This window comes from Diabrotica virgifera, chromosome 1 (genome assembly GCF_917563875.1).
Source record: "Diabrotica virgifera virgifera chromosome 1, PGI_DIABVI_V3a".
Taxonomy (NCBI): Eukaryota; Metazoa; Arthropoda; class Insecta; order Coleoptera; family Chrysomelidae; genus Diabrotica; species Diabrotica virgifera.
In genome coordinates, this window is record NC_065443.1 from 139,327,321 (window position 1) to 139,345,589 (window position 18,269).

Below are 18,269 nucleotides of genomic sequence, written 5' to 3' on the forward strand. Positions count from 1 at the left end.
AAAGGGAAACGAGAAACGACCGTGCGCGAGTCGCGGAGAAATATTGCAACTATCTTAAATAATTCATATTGTCAATTGAAATTGTCAAATTGACGTATATTTCATACCTTCTGTCATTGACGTAGAAAAATTATATATTGCTCCACAATATTGATATGATATGCAATTATTATATAAAGGTAAATTTAATTAATTGTATTTTGCTTGCAGTACTGCATTTTATTAACTGATTTTATTTACTACATACAATTGTTTACGTTTGCTAAACATAACCTGCATCTTATTTTTTCTTCTTATTATTTTTTTGGACTATGGTCTTGACAATTATCCAGCAACCAGGACTAATATAATTGGCCAATATAATTAAAAGTGCGAATAAAAGTACAGAGCGTAGAAATAGAGGTCGCTTTGCCGAACTTGCACGGTCCCAATACAAAAAATTTGATATTTGTTGGTTAAATCTTAGGTTTTGGACCATTCAGAGCTTTTTATGAAGAATAACTTTTTTTGTAAAATTAATAATAAAAATGTTTTCCATATGGATACAACTTACAGGGACATACTATATGTCTTGTTAAAAATGTTTTATTTTATTACCCTTGTTGCAAAATAGTAATAAATATAAAAAAGGGGGAAACAAGCCTGTGCTTATTCCATGTTTTTCAACCACTCATGACCTTCGTAATTCGCCTATAAAATCTCATTCACAACAAAAACTGGACTCCACCTATTAGTCCAGGGTAATAAGGTTTTTCCCATGACACTCGAGCAGCCAGGGTAATAAAGCGTTTTTTCGACAGGTAATACCTATAAGAGCAAATTGTAACTATTTCCTGTGTAGGATCTGGCGGCCATTTTTATTTATAAACAATTAACTGTCAAAAAATGGCATTTCCCCCTTTTTTTTTTTTCAAATCAATGGAAAACAGTGAAACTTATGGTTTTTTTAATACAAATATCTTTGAGATTATGGAAAAAGCTTTAAAATGACGTATTACAAAGTTTGATATACTCATTTATTGTTAATATAATTGCGAAAAAAGGTCGGAATTGCAAAAAAAATTAATTTCGCAATATCTATTGTAAAAATTAGTGTACAGCTTTGGAATTTTTGTCATATAAGGGTTCTTTGGTGCTTAATATGTGATAAAAATTTCACAGCAATTCATTCAATTGTTTAAATTTTATTCAAATTGTTTATCCCAGAGAGCATTTTTTTTTGCAATAAGATAAGTTAGAAAAACATGACATTAGAACCATTCCACAGGTGTCAAACCAAAGAGCATGAGCTATATTTTTAACTTGGTTTAAAAAAAGCGAATAAAAAATGCATTTATTAGTAATAAATAATTATGCAAAAGTATCGTAAATCTTTCCTTATAAACTTTTTATTTTGTTATATAAGAAATTATATATATTTATTACAATTTTTTATCAATTAGGATATAAATAACATTACTTGGTAGTTGTGCACTTAAAACAGGGTAAAAAAGTTAATTTTTTTGGAAAAAGTTATCCAAAAAGTTTATAAGGAAAGATTTACGATACTTTTGCATAATTATTTATTACTAATAAATGCATTTTTTATTTGCTTTTTTTAAACCAAGTTGAAAATATAGCTCATGCTCTTTCATTTGACACCTGTGGAATGGTTCTAACGTCATGTTTTTCTGACTTATGTTATTGCAAAAAAATGCGCTCTGGGATAAACAATTTGAATAAAATTTAATTGAATGAATCGCTTTGAAATTTTTATCACATATTAAGCACCAAAGAACCCTCATTTGACAAAAATTTCAAACCTGTACACTAATTTTTACAACATTTATTGCAAAAATAATTTTTTTTGAAATTCCGACTTTTTTTCGCAATTATATTAAAAATAAATGAGTATATCAAACTTTGTAATATGTCATTTTAAAGCTTTTTCCATAATCTCAAAGATATTTGTACTAAAAAAATCATAAGTTTCACTGTTTTCCATTGATTTGAAAAAAAAAGGGAAAATGCAATTTTTTGACAGTTAATTGTTAATAAATAAAAATGGCCGCCAGATCCTACGCAGGAAATAGTTAAAATTCTTGTCGAAAAAATGCTTCAGTACCCTGGCTGCTGAAGTGTCACGAACGGGGTATATTTTTGTCTTATTAGCCTGGTCTATATATATAACTTACTTTATAAAAATGAAATCAGACTATTTGGGCGGCCTCAGGAATATTTTAAAGATATAAACAATTTTTTGGCTTCTAAACAACTATAAAAAATAGATTATAGAATATCTTGGAAACTTAGATTAAATTAAATTTTAAAAAAGGCTCTGCAAGCTATTTTAAAAAAATTTCGTATCTTCAAGATATTCATGACATATAACAATGAAAACGATCGGTATTGCGCCTGAAAAATAAGAAAATTATTTTTGAGTTCTAAATCTGCATACGTAAAAAAATGTATTTTCTCGGCATCTAACGGAGCAATTTTTTTCATTTTTCTATCCGATGTAACTTGAATAGAGGCACTTAAATAACGCATTACCAAATCACAAAGATGTCTTAATTTTGTTATTAATAAATTAATTTATTTATAACAAGTAACGCATATGGTTTCCTATACTGTAGATATTTCCCCCTAAGGCAAATTTCCCCTCCCAAGGGATATGTCTAGATCCGTCACTGTTCGGGTCCGAATTGTCTTCCTTTTTGAAGAGAGGTATTGGGATGCTTGAACTCCATTCTTGTGGTACATATTGTTCTATTATTTTTTGGATTAGTTTTAATAGTTGTTTGGTCAGATTTTGTCCACCGTATTTTAGGGAGTTTAATCGATATTTTGTTATCTGCATCTTCAATGATTATGTCTTGGTTTGTCGTCACTTCAGGTGTTGGTTGTTCATTAATTTTTTAATGTTTTAAATACAAATATTCTCATTTGAAAGCTGTGAACTGAAAATGTGTTATCTTATCGGCTGGCTTTGAGCCAGGTTTTAAGTTTACGTGATTCTACTGTTAATAACAAACTAAGCACATAAAAATAAAATTTTCTGTCAATTCCCGAGTTATTTTGTCAAGATTCTGCCATTCTGCCTCGCAATAGTATGCGAACTTTTATGTGATAAAAAAAAAAAGAATGTGTGTGTACTTTGTACACACGTAAGAAGTTATACTTCTACTACATATTATGTGATTTTTAAGGGAATACCAAAAATTTAAAAAAATAAAAGAATAAAACGCAGACAAACACATTGAAAAATGCCACAAAGAAAAAATGATTTCTGAACGATAATTGTTGGCAAAAATTTTAAATACGCATTTTCTGAAAAAAAAAATTATATAACAAATAATATACTTACAATCATAAAATGCATAAAAAAATAAAAATATGCATCGGGAATCGAACCCGTGACTTTCGGGGCGCTTTGATCCGTAATCGAAGCCTAGACTCACTCGTCCAATTCCACATTATTTGTCATGTGGAAAAATAGGGTAACTGAACGTTTTACTGTTTCGATAGTTGTTTTGAATATAATTAAATTATGTAGTTTAAATTTTGTGGAAGAAAATATTAAAATATAACAAAACAGTAAGAAAACAATATATTAGATGAAGATTGGTAGAACTTTTGTTGGTAATCAAATTAAGTATGTAAATCAAAGCATTACATACCTACTAGATAAATAAATCTACGCCAAAAAATCATAATTTAAAAATAAAAATCGGACCTAATTTGGGATTTCTCTCTAAAATCCCCATTCTTGAGAAAATAAATGTACAGTAGAGCGTCGATTATCCGAACGTCGATCAACCGAACGACCGCTTATTAGAACTATCGACTCCCGCGTCCCGCACTCGAATACCGAGCAAGTGTTAGTAATTGACGCTTAAAATATCTTCAATTTTCTTCAATATTGTATCCAAAAATAATTATGTTGTTGCAAAGACTGCACTTTTTTGTTTAGTTGCTAGTTGTCATTATCAAGATATAAATAAATATATGTAGGTATATAAATATGGCTTTTATTCACTTGTGGATAAATATGTATGACTATAAATATGTATCAATATATTGTAGTTCGATTATCCGAACAAATCGGTTTTCCGAACACCTATGTCCCCCAATTAGTTCGGATAATCGACGCTCTACTGTATTTCAACCTAATCCAAATGTATAATTACAATATGATTATAATAAAAACTACTTACCAAATTAGAATGAGTTTTCCTTGTCCAAAATAGTCCAAAAGTCCAAAAATATAGGTATATGAAAACTATTTAAAACTTAGTAGCAGTATAACTATTAACTAACTTTTGTTTGTTGTTTCTTTTCACACAAATTTTAAAACGCAACAACCATAAATAATCAAACTACAGCTGTACCACAGCCGCCATATTGAATAATTTTTGACATGTCATTTGAATATCCAATCAGAACAAAGTTATAATGCGCATGCGCCGGGATCATAGGTTTTAACATATAAAAATTCACCCTCATATCGCCGGTAAAGAAGTATAACTTCAAAAAGAGAAGGGGGTATGGGAGCAAAATCTTGGTCCAATGTTATTTAAATGCGTTGATTTTTTTCGAATCCTGATAAACTAATAAGTATTTTTGAAAATTTTAAACGCAAAATAAAATATTGCATTATTACCGAGGGCCGAAAGTCCCTGAACACTACTACACTATTTCATTCGAAAGGAACTTTTTGTTTATTATAAGGGACTTTCGGCTCTCGGTAATAATGTAATCTTTCATTCTGCGTTTAAATTTTTCAAACACATTTATTAGCTTTCTCAGGATTCCAAAAAAAATGAATGCATTTAAATAGCATTGAACCAAGATTTTGCGCTTACCCCCGTGGGGATGGTACGAACTTTCGGCTTCAATGCTATTTAAATGCGATTCATTTTTTTCGAATCCTGAGAAAACTAGTAAGTATTTTTGAAAAATTTAAACGCAGAATGAAAGATTACGTTATTACCGAGGGCCGAAAGTCCCTGAAAACTTCTATATTGTTTATTTTAATAAGTTACAGAAGTGAAAAATTAAGAGAAAATTTAGTGTGATTTATAATTTCAAATATCTCATTCAAAAGCAACTTTTTATTCATTCTAAGGGACTTTCGGCCCTCGGTAATAAAGTAATCTTTAATTCTGTGTTTAAATTTTTCAAAAATACATATTAGTTTTCTCAGGTTTCGAAAAAAATGATTACATTTAAAATACATGGAAAATTTTTGACAGGCGTCAAAATGTTCCTTTCCTCTTAAGGAAAAAATATCTGTGGCAAAAAGTTTATCTAATGCCATCCCCTCTTTGTGAACACACACACTCTTAAGGAAAATAATAAACACTACTAACAAATCATTATGTTTAATTGTACAAATGGTTTGATAATACATTAATATGTACATTTATTACAATAACTTAAATAAGGTAATAAACAGTGGATATCTACTAAATTATCCAAAGAAAACCAAAAGCATAATATAAATTTAAGACCATCGAATTATATAAACACATTCTCCTTATTCAAATATAAAGCATACTAGAAAAGGCGAAAACGGCGGGTTCGTTGGAAGAAATATTCCCATGTGATTTTTTTTGCATAATCACATTCGTGAGACACCCCAGAATAAGGTTCAAGAAGTCGCCCACGTGAAAAATAGTTCAATTTTTTTAACAATTTTTTTAATCAAATTGCAAAAATCAATATTTTTGCCCCGGACAATTTTTTTTACATTTTTCGGACCATTCTGGACAGAAAAGGTTTCTTATAATTTTTCTCTAAAGTTGATCGTGTTCGAGTTATAAGCAATTTAAAATTTGAAAAACGCGAAAATGGCTATGTTTAAGACTTAATAACTTGGTTAAAGATTATTATTATGAAAGTCAGAAAGTGACTAAATCAAATTTAAAGCCCCCCCTCATGATTCTGAAGAAATTTGTGTCATTAATTTATTACTAAGCTGTTATTTTTATTTATTAATAATGAGCGGCAAGATCGTATTGACGCGGCTGTAAATGTGAGTGCGAGTGAGATACGCCATTGGACTGCCTGCATGGCATCTCTTTCGCACTCATCATGGACGGCCGCCTAATACGTGCATGGCGCTCATTATTTTTACTTAAAAATAACAGCTTAGTAATCAAATAATGACAAAAATTTCTACAGGATCTTGTAGGGGGGCTTTAAACTTTGATTTAGTCACTTTCTGACTTTCATAGTAATAACTTTTAAACCGAGTTATTAAGCCTTGAAAATCGCCATTTTTCGTTTTTTTCAATTTTAAAATGCTTTTACCTCGAAAACTATCAACTTTGGGGAAAAATTATAAGAAACCTTTTTTTATCCAGAATAGTCCAAAAAACCTAAAAAAAATTTGTCCGGGCCAAAAATACTGATTTTTGCAATTTGATTAAAAAAAAATTGTTAAAAAAATTTGGAACACTTTTCGCGTGGGCGACTTCTTGAATCTTCTTCTGGAATGTCTCACGAATGTGATTATGCAAAAAGATCTCATGGGAATATTTCTTCCAAAGAACCCGCCGTTTTCGCCTTGTCTATACAGAAAATAGGTCAAATATTAAAGAAAACGCAGAAACGTTGAGTTTCTATGTAAAAAGTTAAAAAGTATCACTCAGTATAATATTTATGTCATGTTTTTCATATCAATAAAGCCTAAACAGGTTACATCTGAGAAAGAATGGATGTTTCAAGATGATGTTTTTCGCATTAGAAGCATCAGACAAACTGGTCAGGCATCAGTGCCTTTAGGGCAACGTAAAATGGACAATCATTAATCATTTATTGGTAAGAAGAGTTCGGTGAAATAAAGAAGACAAACAAGTCTAGTATAAAGTCCTAATTTGACACCAAATGACGTCTTTTACTTCACGAACGTTAAGAATAAATAGGGAAGAAGCCACTGATGTATTCGAACACTATGTCGAAGAGTTATCTTATGACCAATGGAAAAAATAGTAAAAGGTCATAATGGAGAATATTTTGAAAAACAATAGAGGTATTTTCAATTAGATATTACTTGGTTTTCCTCACTCGTATTGTATTGATTCTACCGTATTATAAGTAAAAATATGAACCTTGAAAAATCGTGACATAAACATTGGAAGCGTCCTAAATGTGGATATTTCAAACGTTACTGAACATATATAACAAATATATAAATTGAAAATATATAACAAATGAAAAATTCGATGCAATTTTGTTTGAACTCTGAGACGAAAAACAAGCTACACAAGACATCTGCATACCGCACTCTTCTACTACACTAATTGAAGAATTTAAAAAGTGGAGAGAGAGTACTAAAAACCAGGTTTTACAGAACAGAAAAGTTTAAGGCCAACAACACAAAAGGTGGCGCGAAAATTTGACATTACGATCAACTGAGGACCAAGAACACAATTAACCCTCAATTAAAGAAGAACCAGTCTACAATGTAATGCCATTCTTTAAAAAAAAAAATAGTTTGTCAACGCAATTAATGAATTTGCTTGATTCTAATAGAGACAGTCACCGGATGTCACCTCATTTCTGTCAGGGTTGCAGTGTCACGCGTAACTACGATAAATCCAAAACGCATAGACTCCAAGTTGGATACGATCCTATTCATAAAACACCAACTCGCACACATATTAAGAAAAATAAGTATATGGAAGAATATATTTAGAAATTGAATTAATGATGTCATGCTATTATACAGTGCGGTGGAATAAGTGTTGCCCCCCTGTTAACTTGTTTATTTTAAAAATATAATCAAAACGCTCGGACAGGTCGATTTTTAAACTAACCATAGTATTCAAGTTTACATAGTATATTATAGCATCAACGTTTCGAACTTAACGCGATCCCTCTTCAGGTGACAGCCATAACTTTGATTTTTTTAAATGGTAAAGTACATCATGTGACACCTCATTTCAAAAATGTATAATACTTTAATCCTTTTTGAGATCGCAGGCCCAAAATTTCAGTCGAACTCTTTTTAAACGCATTTCTTTTTTTCGAATTCTGAGAAAACTAATAAGTATTTTTGAAAAATTTAAACGCAGAATGAAAAATTAGATTATTACCGAGGGCTGACAGTCCCTTAGAATAAACAAAAAGTTTCTTTTGAATGATATATTTGAAATTAAAAATCACACTAAATTTTCTCTTTTTTTCACCACTGTGACTTATTAAAATAAACATTATAGCAGTTCTCAGGGACTTTGGACCATCGAGAATACTGTAATATTTTATTCTGCGTTTAAATTTTTCAAAAATATTTATTGGTTTTTTCAGGATTCGAAAAAATTTTAGAAAGAATTCGACCGAAATTTTTCGTTTACGCTCTCAAACAGGATTAAAGTATTATAGATTTTTGAACTCAGTATTTTAAGAGCGTTTAAATGAGGTGTGCCATGATGTACTTTCCCATTTAAAAAAATCAAAGTTATGGCTGTCACTTGAAGAGGAATCGCGTAAAGTTCGAAACGTTGATGCTATAATATACTATGATTAGTTTAAAAATCGACCTGTCCGAGCGTTTTGCTTATATTCTTAAAATAAACAAGTTAACAGGGGGGGGGGCAACACTTATTCCACCACACTGTATGTATAGATAATGTATAAATATCATGACATCATTAATTCAATTTCTAAATATATTCTTCCATATATTTATTTTTCTTAATATGTATGTGAGTTGGTGTGTTATGAATAGGGTCGTATCCAACTTGGCGTCTATGCATTTTGGATTTATCGTAGTTACGCGTGACATTGCAACCCTGACAGAAATGGGGTGACATCCGGTGACTGTCTCAATTAGAATCAAGCAAATTCATTCATTGCGTTGACAAACTATTCTTTTTTAAACAATGGTAATGCTCACAGTCCATGTGGTGAGACCGCTCCCGTCTGGAAAAATTTCTGATTCGGTTTCTTTGTGGATTACTATTCAAAAATGTCCCCTTTAAAGAAATCTGAAGGGTGCCGGGCAGAAATTGTTTAAACAATTTTTTAAACAAATACAAAAGATCACGTTTTTTTGCTCGGGAACATATATTTTTAAATTTTGTGGGTCATTCTAAACAAGAAAGGTATCTTGTAAATTTTCTCAAGAATTGATAGTTTTCGAGTTATGGGCGATTTAAAATCTGAAAAATGCGAAAATACTCATTTTCGAGGCCTAAAAACTCATATTTAAATTAGTATTTTTGAGGTTGCCATACTTATATTGAAGCTTAAACATTGAGCTTCAAGATTCTGATTGCGTCTAACCTTAATTTAAACCGTTGTTTTTTAATTGTTAAATATGCATGTCCATCCGATTTTCTTGCCGGTGCGGCGCGCTCTATTTCAAAACACTCCAATTTTCCTCCGAAAAATATTTTTTCTAGATTCTTTGGGACATTCTAAATAAAATAAGTTTCTTGAAATTTTTCTCAAAAGTTAACAGTTTTAAAGTTATAAGCGATTTAAAATCCAAAAATGCGTTTTTTGGCATTTTTTGGATTTTAAATCGCTTATAACTTTAAAACTATTAACTTTTGAGAAAAATGTCAGGAAACTTATTTTATTTAGAATATCCGAAATAATCTAGAAAAAATATTTTTCGGAGGAAAATAGGAGATTTTTAAAACAGAGGGCGCCGCACCGGCGAAAAAATCGGATAAACACGCATATTTAACAATTAAAAAACAACGGTATTAATTAAGGTTAGACGCGATCACTCTTCAGAATCTTGAAGCTGAATGTTTAATCTTCAATTTAAGTATCTGGCAACCTCAAAAATACTATTTTACGCATCAAAAATGCGTATTTTCGCATTTTTCAGATTTTAAATCGCCTATAACTCGAAAACTATCAATTTTTAAGAAACATTACAACATACGATTCTTTTTTAGAATGATCCAAAAACCCTAAAAATATATGTTCCAGAGCGAAAAAACGTGATCTTTTGTATTTGTTTAAAAAAAAATTGTTTAAACAATTTCTGTCCAAAAATTCTGCCCGGCACCCTTCAGATTTGTGTAAAGGGGGAATTTTTGAATAGGAATCCACAAAGAAACCGAATCAGAAATTTTTTCAGACAGGAGCGGTCTCACCACATGGACTATCAAGATATAAACTAATTTGCCAATGTCTTTAATTTGTACATTTCACTAATTTTGAAGTACACCTTTACAAATTACCAAGTTAGAACTGAATTGCCATTTGATCACAGACCACAGTTTAGTCTTTAAACTCGGGTGAGTCGATTCGTTTGACATAAACCTCACCAAATTTGCTCATGTACTTTCTGATAAATTCGCGGGCCTTCATTTTGACGCTATCCGTGCAAGTTAAGTCCTCAATCTTCATCAAGTGTTTTATCTCCTTCAGCATGACGAAATGGGTTAACTGAAACAAAAACAATAAAACAATGTATTGAAAAATAAAATAGTTGGTCACATATATTCTGCAATCTTAGGTTTTTATGTTTTTCTCATTTAGTATAAAAAAATTGAAAAGAAAAGTAAATAGAATGAAAGGGATCTACTTTATGATGACGAGAATGTCGATTACACGAGAAAATTGTATTAAGGTCTTCAAAAATGAAGATAATGTACGTATTAATTATTATTTGTATCGAGTAATTCGCGCGCGCACCTTTTTGCTGCGAGCCGATCATGCTCTTTAGAGCGCGTTATTAACCCATTAACGCCGAGAAAAAATATTCTTGTTTTCGACGAAATTTATTAAAAATCATTAAATGTAACAGTATTCTGTACATTTGTAAATCGTAAGAAGAAAATTGTAAATGAAATAATTGTTGAGAAAAAAATTGTTTCCATATGGGACCACTAGACGCGAACCCGATATATGTTCGTTAAGAGTTACTTAGTATGAAAATTGCGAAAACAGTCAATACAACGAACCACATCATATTTGCAGCACATTGTTCTCCCTCGCATTAAAAATCCAATCCGTGCGCATCTTCCTCTTTAGTTTTTTTGGCACAGAAACCACAAAATGATTTAATCCCTTGTACCGAATATCTCCAATTCGAGAGTTACTTCTTGCAGCTACGGACACTCTTCCTGGTGCTTTCGGAGGGATTTTATATCTTATTGGATTCATTTGGATAATGCCCCGTGTAAATTTCAATTGGCTAATCTTACGACCAGATTTTTTATACAACTTCCATGCATTTTTAATGCTGGTGTCCACTAAGTATGTAAAAATAGGCCAATACCATTTTTTTGGAAGGGATTCCAATTCGATAGCAAGATATTAGTCCGTTCTTTAACGGTAAAATATTGCAAAACCTCTAAATTTTAAAGAACCGCTTGGATTGACATGAAATTTGGCATACACATAGCTAACAAGTCAAAGAAAAAAAGTGATATTGTGCCGATATGTGCTTTTGCCCTGAGGGTGGTTTTCACCCCCTTTTGGGGGTGAAAAAATATTCGTCAAAAGAAAGTCAGGAAATGGATAAACTGGCTAATTTTAAGCAACTTTTGTTTAGAGTTTTTTTCACTAAGTCAATACTTTTCGAGTTATTTGGCAGTGAATATGTTCATTTTTTCAACAAAATAACCACGCTTCTACACGGTTTTTCGCAAATAACTCAAATAGTAAGGATTTTGTCGAAAAAACATTCGTAGCAAAATTATAGCCTGTAAAAAATTTAAAAAAATGGTGTATATATCACGTCTCTACACCTAGTAGAAGCAGAATTATAGCTAATGAAAAATAGGTTCATATTCGTCAAATTCCAAATGGAATATTTTAACGTGAAATAACCAAAAATTAAGCACATTTCGGGGAAAACTCATTACGACTTATTTAAAGACTTCATTTTTGTTTTATAAAAAAAATTTCTAGCATCAAAATTAAACAAGTTACGCAAAAAATAAAGTTAGTCTTTTTTGGTTTTGGTAAGAAAATCGAGAAAGTCAGCCCCTAATTAGTATCTTAAATGAACTTAATCGTTACGACTTCACAAGTTTCTTGACTAGTGTATATATTGTTTATATGATCTGTAAGTTTCATCGGTTCAAAGTCCTTATTATTGAAAGGGCTGTAGTTAAAAGGGGTTGAACGAGTCACTTATCACGAATGTATGTAAATTTAGAAACATCAAATCTTAATCAATTTTTGTCTAACAGAAAAACAAAAAAATACATGATATTCAGAAAAGCAAATCTGACTTTTTTTTGTTTTTCGAGATTTTTAGTATCTCTAACAATTTTTAAGTTATTTTAAAAAAAAGCATATTTTTCAAAATTAAAATTTTTAAAAATTTTACTTTGAAACCAAATTTTTTCAAAAATAAGCACTTTGAATCGATGAAACTTACAGATCATATAAATACAACATAAGTAAAATAATTTGTGGAGCGGTAACGATTAATTTCATTTAAGTTGCTAATTAGGAGGTGGTCTTCCCGATTTTTTTTTGTAAAAACAAAAGGGGCCAACTTTATTTTGAGCGTAACTTGCTTAAATTTAATGCTAGAAACTTTTTGTAAAAACAGAAATAAAGCTTTTTTTAAACACTTTAAAAAAGTTAAAATGGGTTTTCCCCAAAAGTGCTTAATTTTTTGGATATTTCACGTCGAAATATTCTATTTGAAATTTGGTGAATATGAATCTATTTTTCATTGGCTATAACTCTGGTTCTACGAGATCCAGGGACCTAACGCGTACACCATGTGTTTTACTTTTTTATAGGCTATATTTTTGATAAGAACGTTTTTTTCGACAAAACACTTACTTTTTTAGTTATTTGAAAAAAACCGTCTAAAAATGTGGTTATTTTGTTGAAAAATGAACATATTCACTCGCAAATAATTCGAAAACTGTTGACTTGGCGAAAAAGCTCTATAGAACAAAAGTTACTTAAAATTAGTCAGTTTATCCATTTCCGGACTTATTTTGGACATATATTTTTTCATTATCAAGAGGGGGTGAAAGTCACCCCGAGGGCAAAAGCACACATCGGCACAATATCACTTTTTTTCCTTGACATGTAAGCTATACGTATGCCAAATTTCATGTCAATCCAAGCGGTTCTTTAAAATTTAGAGCAAAAACCGTGAAAGAATGGACTATATATCGCTATCCATCAAATCAGTGCCACCCACATTATTATTGTATTTTGAAACAATATTTTTGGCCTCGTGAAAACAATGTTTTTTTTTTCTCCTGTCCTGAAAACCTTTTAACAGGTCTAGTTGGACGGTGTAATCTAAAAAGTTCTGAAGGGCTTGAACAGGGGCGTAACAGAGGCCCCCGCAGCATGAAGCTTGGGGGGGGGGCAATCGATCGGGACCCCATCTTGTCGTCTGATATTATGTAAAAATCTGTTATTGATATATTATTTTACGTTGTGTGTTTAAATTTAAGAACGTCAATTTCTCAATAGGCATGTTCGGCAAGTGAATCATCTCACATCTATAAACTTAATCCTTTCCGGTTTTCTCAACTTTTATGCTGACGACAATAAACTAGCTTAATAAGGTAATGCTTTGTACGTGACCATTGAAAGATTTGCAATTTGCCGAATTTTAGAACAATATTTCTAAATCTAAATTGGATCTAAAGACTATGGGTCTTTACATTTAGTATTTCGATACAATATTATCGGCAGTAGTTTACAGAGGCGTAACAGAGGCCCCCGCAGTATGGGCTATCAATATTGCGTCGTCTGCATAACAGAGTATTTTTACTTCTTTGTTTCCCACTCTGTATCCTCTGCCTTTGTAGATGTTGTTGGCGATTTCATTCATGATTAAATTGAAGAGAATGGGGCTCAATGAGTCCCCTGCCTTATTCCGTTGCCTATCTCTATAGGTTCTGTAAGTTGTCCATCTATTCTATAGAAACTTCTCTATTATACAGAAGATGAATTACATGTTTGAGTCTTGAAGCTTGCGGGGGCCATAATATAAGCACTTTGAACCAGTGAAATTTACAGGTCATATAAAAAAAGTTAAGTAATTTGTAAAAGCGGTAATGATTAGTTTCATTTGGGGTGCTAAATAGGGGAAGATTTTCACGATTTTTTTTTTTACCAAAACAAGGGGTTAACTTGATTTTGAGCGTAACTCGCTTAGTTTTGATGCTAAAACTTCTATAAAAAATAAAAATAAAACTTTTTTTAAACACTTTAAAAAAGTTTTAATGAGTTTTTCCCGAAAATGCTTCAGTTTTTGGTTATTTCACAACTTTTCTTTTACTGGGTCGATAGACATCATTTTTTATGAGCTACATTTTTGCTAAAAATATTTTTTCGATCAAATACTTAATTTTTGAGTTATTTGCGAAAAAACGCCCGAAAACGTCGTTTTCTTGTTGAACAATAAACATTTTCACTCGCAAATAACTTGAAAAGTATTGTCATGACCACTTCTGTGGTGACACTGAAAATTACACGGTATCTCCGTATTTCACGTTCATGTACTAGACTATAACACACATAAGTTTTTGTTAAACAAGTCGTATTTAGTAACTTCTTAAAGGGGGCCCCATTTCCAATTCTGCGGAGGGGCCCCGACGGAGTTTGTTACGCCACTGGGCTTGAACCAGCATACTTTGAGTAATCAGACTATATAAAATCATACACTGTTGAAACCAAATCCCTTTCTTCGCAAAAATCTGCATTTTGTTGCCGCGTGAACATAATTAGACCTCCATAAGTTGGAGCAGATGTAATTACTCTGCTAGTACGGAGTGGATCTAAGTGGTTTCTTCTACAATCGTGTCTTCAGCAGTGCCTCCGATTCTAGTATCATATGAAAATACAATTTCCGAGCCTGAAGACAGCTGGTTACGATTTCGATTATCAATAAAACTCGCGTCATCTTCATCAGCCGAATCTTCGTCTGTCAAAATGTTAGTATCTGGAGATTTTATCTAAACGGCAGAAACATTATGGTTACTTTCGTTGTCCTCGAAAGCTATATCGAGATCTTCTTCCAAAGAAATTCCTCTAAAAATATGAAAAGTAAAAAAAGAATAGTGAAAACCACATATCCAGCAAACCGCCTAGCGGTTCCATATGGGAACACCCATATTTTTGGCCTAATTAAGCAAAAACCAAAAAATGAAATACAGTAGACTCCCTTTATAACGACAACTGAAATGGCGGACTAATTACCTCGTTATAAGCGGATCTCGTTATATCAGACAATAATATTGAAATATTTTGATGCCTCTTACGTAGTTTATTAGGTGTCGATGGTCGACCTGAACAATGAAACTTCGTACCATCGTAAATTGTAAACTTTCCTACAATATGTATTCAATATCGGTCGATAGATAAACAGAAAGAAGTTTATTGCAGGCGTGTTTATTACACCACTGGCCTCGAAACACAGATGTTGGAAATTTCTATATACAAGCAGTTGGGGCATTTATTTATAGCCATTACTTCGCTAAAAACAGGTAAAAAACATATTCTTGATTTCACTTTTCCTCGTTATAACCAATTTATGTCTCGTTATAGAGGTGTTATAGTTCAATAGGAATTTCATAGGACATCTAGCGTACCTCGTTATAAGCGACACCTTGTAATATCCGTGTTCGTTATAGAGAGAGCCAGTGTATTATGGAAACCTGTACAGTTTTTTATTAGGGTTTGTAGAAAATCTTTGGAAAACAAAAACGGGGATACTACTGCAAAAAGTAAACACGAAACGAATGTCCATATTTTGGCACAAACAAAACCAACCGTTAATTCAAAAATTTATTACACTGGAAAATAGGTATAAAACTAAATTTGGGTTGTTCATTCAAGATTAGGTAACCTTGAACTACAAATAGACCGAATTTCTTTGCTAAATTTTACCTAACAATATGCTAACTAGACTCCATAGTCCATATGGTACACGTAGGCGTTAATGGGTTAAAATATCGATACCTTCTAACATTACTGATAAATCAAGTACAGTGGAACCTCGATAAGTCGGCCCCCGATAACCCGGAAGTCCGGCTAACCCGGACCGATTTTCATCAGACAAACATTTCAACAATAAAAATGTATGTATTATGTTAAAACATTTTATCTGTAGCCACTTCTGGAATGTCTTAAAAATATCGAGTTTCATTGATAAAACTTCCTTTGACCATATGACCATAATATAATATTTGAGAAATAATGGGTATTTGTGTAATTTAAACTATAGGATAGTAAAAATGACTCATGCACACGATTGAGAGCACCTCATTATCTCTGGCTATCACAAACAACATGCATGTGTTATTCCTTTATTTATTTTCAACTGTTTTTAAAAAAATGTTTTTTAAACAATGGTCTTTTAAACAATGAAAGAGTCACTGTTTTTAAATTACATAACATCATTCAGATGGAAGACCAGACGAAATGGACACAACCGAAACAGATTTTTTACCTAGAAATGAACAATACTCTATATTGTCTATACTAAACTCTATATAACTATAGGTAATTTCGATGTGTACTGTGCATATATTATATTTCATGTTATTTTAATTATAATGGACTTTATCTATAAGTATGCCGTATTTTATTAATTTTTACCATGCTCTCCGGCTATCCCGGACTTTCAATAACCCGGATCGGCCGCGGTCCCGATTAATCCGAGTTATCGAGGTTCCACTGTAGTATAAATGTGTATTACTCAAATTTGTTTAAAACTCATATAAGCAAAATAATTTTTAAGGAAATTTTTAAGGAACAAATTTTTAAAGAAAATTACAACTTCAAGCCGGTATACATCTTTAATACAAATAAAGGTAAAACAATCGAACAAATATTTTTTTGAAAGTCTATAAATTAAGGTTTAAAGTGAGACTTACAGCTCATTTGCATGCGTAATAAATAATATGATTCTCCTAAATTAAATATATCCCAAAAACCTTTATTTGTGTCTTACCTTTCTTGCTAAATGTTTAAAGTCCTGGGTATTGGTAATTCTTCCTTCTGTACAATCAGGCTTCCTGTAGACGTTTAAAGCATTTACCACAGTCGAAGCCATATTCACCTTGAAAGTCTCTTTGATTTTCTTCGCGGCCTCGCTATTAAAATCGGGCTTTTCTTTCAATTTAACCTTCACCGTCGTCTTGGGGCGCTTTTCTCTGGTTTTCTTGATTTCTATTTCTCGTAATTGTTTTTTAGTTTGCAGTAGGATCTTCTCTTTTTGCCGTTTTAACTTTTCCTTATTGGCTTTGTACCTTTTGATGTCTTCTTTAAATTGTCGTTTGTCCTCTTCAGTTCTTGGCTGTAACAGTAATAAAATATATGTATCGAAATTAAGAAGGTAAGAAAGAATATTTCCATATTCCCCCATGTATGATAATGTATACCTCAATTGCAGACGAAATGCTAGCAAGAAATAATCCAGGAACCAATAGGTATACCGTTGAATCATCTGGTCATAAAAAACGAATCTTTTCTGGTGTACAAATGACCCTAACCTTAGCATCAACTGGATTTACATACCTTCTCACCATATTTGATCCCAGGTGATGTGCTAGATGAGTGGGCCGTTGTCGGCTTCTGCCGCATGACAAAAAAGAAAATTGCGAAGTCATTATCAGTAGTACATATACAGAGGGTCGATCAAAGAATAATATTTGACGAATAAGCAAGAATATGTGTCCTAATAAAAAAGCTGCTACTTTCGTATGCCATGATAAGCAAAGAGACATTATTGAAAGAAAGGACATAGATAATAAAGATCTGCGAATAATTCTCAATCTATATTGGAATCAGAAAGTTAACATCAAAATAGAAACTGAGACATCACAAGCAATAGAAATACGTAGAGGAGTCACTTCACAACAGGGATGCATTTTGTCACCACTGCTATTTAATGTATATAGTGAAAGCATCTGTCAGGAAGCCCTTTTGCAAGCAAACGAAGGAATCGTAATCGATGGAGAGCTTGTAAATAATATTCGATACGCGGACGACACTGTACTAGTTGCAAGAACAGTAGAAGAATTACAACGATTACTTACAAACATAAATATTGCTTGCAACAATTAAGGCATAAAAATATCAATATAAAAAAACCAAGTATATGGTCTTTAGTGAAAACATGACACAACCAGCACATATTAGTATAAACGGCATTCAAATTGAAAAAATATCAAGTTACAAATACTTGGGAACTTTAATAAACGAAACTGGAGACCAAAACAATGAAATAAAAAGACGTATCCAAACTGCCAGGACCACCTTCATAAAGATGAGAACATTCTTCTGCAACAGAGATATAAGCATCTCTCTACGATTAAGAATGCTAA

General features: G+C 31.8%; 1 protein-coding gene across 3 annotated transcripts in view; it reads right to left on the reverse strand.

Annotated features, from left to right (window-relative positions):
• Positions 1 to 5,347: 5,347 nt before the first annotated feature.
• LOC114333152 (probable histone-lysine N-methyltransferase CG1716) overlaps positions 5,348 to 18,269 on the reverse strand; it is a 79,761-nt gene continuing 66,839 nt past the window's right edge. For all 3 annotated transcript variants that reach the window (XM_050645024.1, XM_050645031.1, XM_050645016.1), the window contains 2 exons: positions 16,895 to 17,239; positions 5,348 to 10,392 (listed from right to left, as the gene is read on the reverse strand). In XM_050645024.1, coding sequence (XP_050500981.1) covers positions 10,225 to 10,392; positions 16,895 to 17,239 — 513 coding nt within the window. In that variant the 3' untranslated portion in view covers positions 5,348 to 10,224. The remainder of the gene's footprint in view (positions 10,393 to 16,894; positions 17,240 to 18,269) is intronic.